The sequence below is a fragment of the Amphimedon queenslandica genome, unplaced genomic scaffold (genome assembly GCF_000090795.2).
Source record: "Amphimedon queenslandica unplaced genomic scaffold, v1.1 AMPQUscaffold_12983, whole genome shotgun sequence".
NCBI classification, from domain to species: Eukaryota; Metazoa; Porifera; class Demospongiae; order Haplosclerida; family Niphatidae; genus Amphimedon; species Amphimedon queenslandica.
The window spans coordinates 52,764-59,075 of NW_003546781.1; the positions used below are offsets into that span (position 1 = coordinate 52,764).

A 6,312-nucleotide genomic window follows, 5' to 3' on the forward strand; every position below is an offset into this window, starting at 1 on the left:
ATACTTTAGGTAGCCTTTCTTCATTACCATCACAATTAGCTAAACCTTTACAAGAGATGTGTCAATTAGCTTATACTAACTTGGCTAATACAAGAATGAAATTCTCTTCACATCAACTACAGTCACTGAGTGAGGCAGTCAAGGAAGACTATCTTGGATTGATGACAGCATTCAAAGAATATGATGAGGAAAAGTATCAGTTCCTTCACTTGAGTATACAGGAATTTCTAGCTGCATGGTGGATAGCTAAGCACGAGAAGAAGACAGAGGAAGTGTTTAAGGATCACTTTGATGATGATCACTTTCGAATGTGTCTGAGGTTTGTAGCAGGTCTAACTCACCTTGAACATGAGAGCTATCAACAGTATTTTAATATACAACAACTTGACTTACAGTGTAAGAGGAAACCATTGTTTGGATTTGAGACCTGTCATCTCTCCTACTTCTATCAGAATCCTGAGATTAGAGAAATTGATCATATTAGTTTTGATGATTTTGACAATGTTCCCATTCTTCTTCTACAACTCCTGTATGAATCGCAGTACACAACATTACATCAAGTATTAACACAATCCATCAAAAACCACTCACTGTGTCTGAATAGAGTGTCATTGTTTGACTGGTTGTGTCTCAGTTATTGTATAAACAATTCCAACACAACATGGAATAACTTGCACCTGGGGTATGTATCTAACCAGGAACTATCAGTCTTCACTGCTGGACTAACCAATAACTCACTACAGACCCAGTGTAAGAGACTTGAGGTAGAGCTGAATAGACCCACTGATGAATTAATACACAAATTATTACAATCATCACTTCTGTACAATATTCAGGAGTGCTACTGTGAATTATTTCAAGGTCAATATGTTGTATTGTTACAGTTCCTCAATCTTCCTCAATTGAAGATACTGCACTGCAGTATACAGAATTCTACTATACCAACAGTTGACAATACACACTACACAGAAAAGTGCACTGAACTTGAGAAATGTATAGAAATGAATTCAACAATACAAGAAATGAAGATTGAGTATAGTGTAATGAATGAAATAACAAGTACCATTATCAGTGTCATTAGAGGAGTAACAAGAAATAAAACAATAACATCATTAACAATAGATGTTGATACTCCTCCTCCTCCTCTACTTAATGGAGTAATAGAGCAGTTACTAAAGGACAACAACACATTACAAGCTCTTTCACTGAACATACCTGATGAACTCCTACCATCATCACTGAATATAGTAGAGGTGAACACACCATTGACTGCTCTAGAGATAGGGAGTAGTAAACTGATGACACCATCACTCCTTCCACATATCAAAGGATTGCACTGTCTGAATATACATGATCCATACCCACCACATCTTCTATTTCTCTCTCATCCCAGTTTACATACACTTACTTTACCACTAGACACAGCTGAGAGTGCTATCAAACTATTTATTATTCTACAAACCAATACTACACTTAAAGCTCTGAGTGTGGAGATAAAGGAGGAGAGAGTATATACCAGCAGTATGGGTACTAGTCTACAAGACATGCTAACACAAAACCAAACACTAAGATACCTTGAGATTAATAATGACGAACACATTTCCAACAGTTTCTTCCTGTCCTTCCTAACAACTGGTCTCAGACACAACACCAGTCTACAGCAGTTGAGTGTATCTACTCCACTGAATGAAGAGATAAGAACTTTTATTAATGTCATCTCTCAAAAAAACAATCTCACGGAACTTGAAGTGAATTTCAAACCAGATCAGTCATACAGTAAATGTAGTGAGGAAGAGAAGGAACAAATAATGACACCATTGTTTTATGAACAGGTACTACCTGCTGTTACTAACATGTTACAGTCACATACAACCATCAGACTACTGAGGATAGAGTGCTGGTATATTAATGATAAGTCATCTCAACCTAACTGGATAGAACTAGTACAACATTTATATAAAACTATCTTCATTCATCCATCACTTGAATATATTAAGATTGATACTGTCTCTCCTCTCCTGGTGAATACTCTTAATGATCAAAAGAAGACATTGATTGATAGACACAGAAAAGAACAAACACACAAGCCACTACCAATAGTGGATATACCAGCAATGCACATAAGTAAGATTTTTAGAAATATACCTTTTATTGTATCAACAACAATTATTATTCTTGCTTCTATTTTTTCATTTATCAGGATCTAATGAAAGTAATATAATTGACTCTTGCCCACTACATAAGACAGTCCACGATAAGCAGTCTTATTATTTGGGTAAGAAATCATGATCACTGCATGAATAAACTATACATGAAATATTCAATTCTTACATTAGATAAACTGCATTATCTAAGAGATGTACATATAATAAAGGACAAGATGTTTGCTGTTAATAATCAGTTAATAAGTTGGGAAAAATATGGAATGAGGATTAACTTCCCTAAAGAATATTTTTCATCAAGGAATACTCACCTTGCTGTGCAAGTTACTGCACTTGCAGGTGGAAAGTTTGTGTTTCCAGAAAATACAATTCTTGTTAGTGCAGTATATGCTGTATCTACCTCCATTCCACTGTTTATGAGACTAGAGCTGCAACACTGTATTGATCCAGATATGACATGTTACCTTAGATTTGCCACTGCTTCCATAGATAATTGTCCTTATCAGTTTGCTTTAAAAGAAGAAAAATTTCAATCTGATGGTGGGTATGGGTCTTTTCATTTTGATACAAATTGTTTCATTTGTATTTTGGGATTAAAAGAAGTGCCTATAGACCATGAGCATAAGGTCATACCAAAACACCAGCAACAAAAAAAGATAAAAAAACAACTACTGCTAGAAGCTCAAGATGAGTGTCAACAGGATGAGTTACAACAATCTGGAGGAAGCAAACAAGATCAAAAAGGTGATAAAAAAACTGAAGTGCAACGGCCCAGGAAAAGGCAAAAGAAATGTGATAAACCATATCAAAATAGCAAAAATTCCTCTACTAGGCAGCAGAGCCCCAAGACTTCATTAAGTAAGACTTAATATTTTTATTGGTGTATAATTTGTTAAAAACAGCTCAAGCTACTCATGTGGAAGATTCTGAAACTTTTGCAGGATTGTTCTTCTATGAAAAACAAGATTTTAAGGACTTGGTGAGATTTATTGCTGTGAAAAATCTAAATGCCCTTCTTAAGGTAAGACATTGTAATGATAATTTTTAATTATGAATTTTGTTTATGAAGTATGTGAAAAAAAACTATCCTGAATGGAAACAGGATCAACCTTTGTACTTCAAATTTGATTGTGAATACATTGAATTAATATTTAAAGATAACTCTAAGGAAAATAAGAAAATGAAAGGATGGGACGTTAGGCCTCATTTACAACCTCCCAGAGTAAGTAAAATAGAATCATTTAAGACTATTTATTACATTGTTGTCTTCAGTTAAAACGTATTGATGTAGAAAAGTTTGGCGAAAGTGATCGTGTTATTCCTCCATTAATTCTCATAACAGTACAAGGTTCACCTGATGCACCCAGAACACTATATTATGCTGTACCAATAAAGGGGACCAATGAGCCAGTAAAGTTATATATTGAAAGTGATTTAAGAAGAACTCCAACTATAAAACAAAGTAAGCTCAACTTTATTGCTACAATTTTATTTTATATTCATAATAGAAATTTTGAATTGCAATGATCATAAGAATAAAATAGTCACTGACTTAGATAAGTATAGATTTGCAAAGGGTGATTGGGAAAAACTTGGATTTACTGGTGCAGCTACAGACCTTGCAAATCAAGTTTAGTTCTATTATAATAAGTGCAATATGGTAATTGCAAATACTTCTAGTTCCTTTTTTGGACAGTAGCAAGGATAGTCTAGCTAGTTCTTGTTATTGCCAGTACTGAAAAGCTGTTGGTTTAGTTTTAGTTATATATAGCTCCCCATATATAACTTGAGTGTTTAATCCATTCACAAGATAAGGCCCTTTAAAAGTAAAGCACATTATATATATCCCAGAGTCGGGCCTGATTGTGTTCACACTGGAGTGGTTTTAAGTCACTGCCTATCAACAAGAGTATATAATATAAAGTATTATTTATAAAGTATATAGTATATAAGATATATATTATGTACTCTTGCTATCAATAATATGCATTTAGTGCTAAACTGATGTGATGCATTGTGATCAATATAAACCAATGGCAACATACAACAAACACAAGCCAATGTCAGTAAGACACAATGTGCTACATACATGTAAGTCAGATAGTGTGAACTTAACTGACAAGATGTGAACATTATTGCAGCTGTATAGACATTAAGGTCAAATAATATGACAGTTAAATTGATAAGATAATCTAACAACATTATATCCTATCTTATTCTTATAGACACAAAGTGTACTAAGGCAGCAGTCCAAAAAGTATTTGTTTCATCTGCTAACCATTACATGCTAATAGGGACTGGACTGGATGTAGATGTGTCTGATCTGACGCCAATACCAGGACAAGCAACTAACAATCTTAATTTGGTAATCCATAGGTGGTTTGAAGCTGATGAAAATCGCACTTGGGATGAATTAATAAAGCTCTGTGATGAATATCCTGATAAACTTGGCAGAACAAAATCTATTCTTCTGAAACATATAGGTAAGAATTAATCATATTATTAATAATATTGATTTTATAAGCAGGTTCGGCCGACAGCCATGGGACTGGGACAAAACAAGAAAGTAAAAAGATTGATCCCAAGTAAATACCCTTTACTGACTCCAATTAATGAATCTGTTGTTGTATTTACAGAGAACCAGTTGATAGTGCAGCAACTGGTGAGGACAATGTAAGTGCAGCAGCAGACCCACCTCCTGATGTCAGTGAATATTGCCCAAAACTGGAGGACATTGAACGAAAAATTAAGAAAAAAAAATTCAGAGATCTGACCGCAGAAGATAAAGAGTTTATAACAAAAATCCGTTACATTCTGGTGACTGCCACAGATATAGAATACCGTGCTGTGATGGGTGCAATTGATTCTCCTGGAGGTGATGGTAATTACTTTAGAGTCATCACAAAAGATAAAGTGGCAAATTTTATTATGGCAAAATTTGGGCCGTATAATCTTGCAATAACTAGGACAGGCCAGGGCCCAGATGAGACTGAAGCAATTCTTGTTTCAGTACAAAATGACACAAAAGCTAAGTATGTCATTGCTATTGGGATATGCTATGGAGCAAAGGAGAGCAAAACAAAAGATCTTGGTGATAAAACAAACTTAGGTGACATTATTGTTGCCAAAAGTATTGTCGACACTGCACATCAGCATATTGAAGGAAAGGACACAATCGTTTTAACTAACACGTACCCATGTGGAAAGAAACTTTTTAATTTGTTCAAACACGATGAAGTCTTTGAATTTGAAGGTAAAGCTGTTAAAGTTCATCATCAAGGTGATCTGGCCTCTGAATTCACACTGTTTCGTAGCAAAGAAGCAAAAGAAGAGAAGTTGAAATATGTGCAACAAGCACTTGGAGGAGAAATGGAAGCAAAGGGTATTTATAAAGCTGCAGAAAGAGGAGGATTTGAATGGATCGTAATAAAGGCTATCGTCGACTGGGGAACAGAAGAAAAAGACAAGAAGTGGCAACCATTTGGAGCTGTCTTGTGTGCAAGGTTTGTCCTACAGTGCTTGGACGATGAGGATGAACCATAAGTATTAAGCTAATACTGCTTATTAATCTAAACTAGTTTGATATTGACATAATTATTAATTAATTGTACCTTTTAGATCTTTCTTTTACTAGAGATAAACATTAATTTTTGTGAGGTGATGTTAAACAGCTAGCTTTGCTACATCTGTCAGCTATACCTGTGACAGATGAATGACAAATGTATCTATTGTAACAGTGGCCCTTAAAGAGAAAGAAATGGGGTAGGCATAAGATAACATTATACAAACCATTCCCTCCCTCTTTACTGGGAACTGTGTACATATAATGGTGAACAAGTATATCACATTTCCTCCCCTTTCTATCACTATAGCTATGTTACTGTCAGAGCTCATTAACAAGTACTTACATGTAGTTCACATACTGAATACTGATGGCAGTTTATCTGTTATCAGAATCAGACAGCACTTTATGGCTCACCCTCTCTCTTCCTCTGATCTCTGGATCCCTTTCTCTTCATCCCACCTCTCACTCATTCTCTTCCTGCTATATGACATATCAATGCTAGGATTTATATAATGCATTAGTAATGAAGAGACAATATGATAGGAATATGTGATTAGTGACAAAAGAGAAAGAAATAACAGCATT

General features: G+C 34.9%; 1 protein-coding gene across 1 annotated transcript; it reads left to right on the forward strand.

Moving 5' to 3' along the window:
* The first annotated feature begins 2,206 nt into the window (after positions 1 to 2,206).
* Positions 2,207 to 5,818, forward strand: LOC109585932 (uncharacterized). Its single transcript, XM_020002081.1, has 8 exons — positions 2,207 to 2,275; positions 2,337 to 3,020; positions 3,065 to 3,183; positions 3,232 to 3,384; positions 3,435 to 3,624; positions 4,388 to 4,645; positions 4,690 to 4,747; positions 4,799 to 5,818. The coding sequence occupies exons 2-8, from the start codon at positions 2,381 to 2,383 to the stop codon at positions 5,703 to 5,705; spliced, it is 2,325 nt and encodes a 774-aa protein (XP_019857640.1). The 5' UTR covers positions 2,207 to 2,275; positions 2,337 to 2,380; the 3' UTR covers positions 5,706 to 5,818.
* Positions 5,819 to 6,312: the final 494 nt, after the last annotated feature.

What these genes read in the sequence shown, in the direction of transcription:
- LOC109585932 (XM_020002081.1), top strand. Translation starts at nt 2,381, where the DNA reads ATGTTTGCTGTTAATAATCAGTTAATAAGTTGGGAAAAATATGGAATG. An exon ending in GAGCCCCAAGACTTCATTAA is followed by an intron (nt 3,021 to 3,064) that starts GTAAGACTTAAT and finishes TGTTAAAAACAG; the next exon opens with CTCAAGCTACTCATGTGGAA. An exon ending in TATTCTTCTGAAACATATAG is followed by an intron (nt 4,646 to 4,689) that starts GTAAGAATTAAT and finishes TTTTATAAGCAG; the next exon opens with GTTCGGCCGACAGCCATGGG.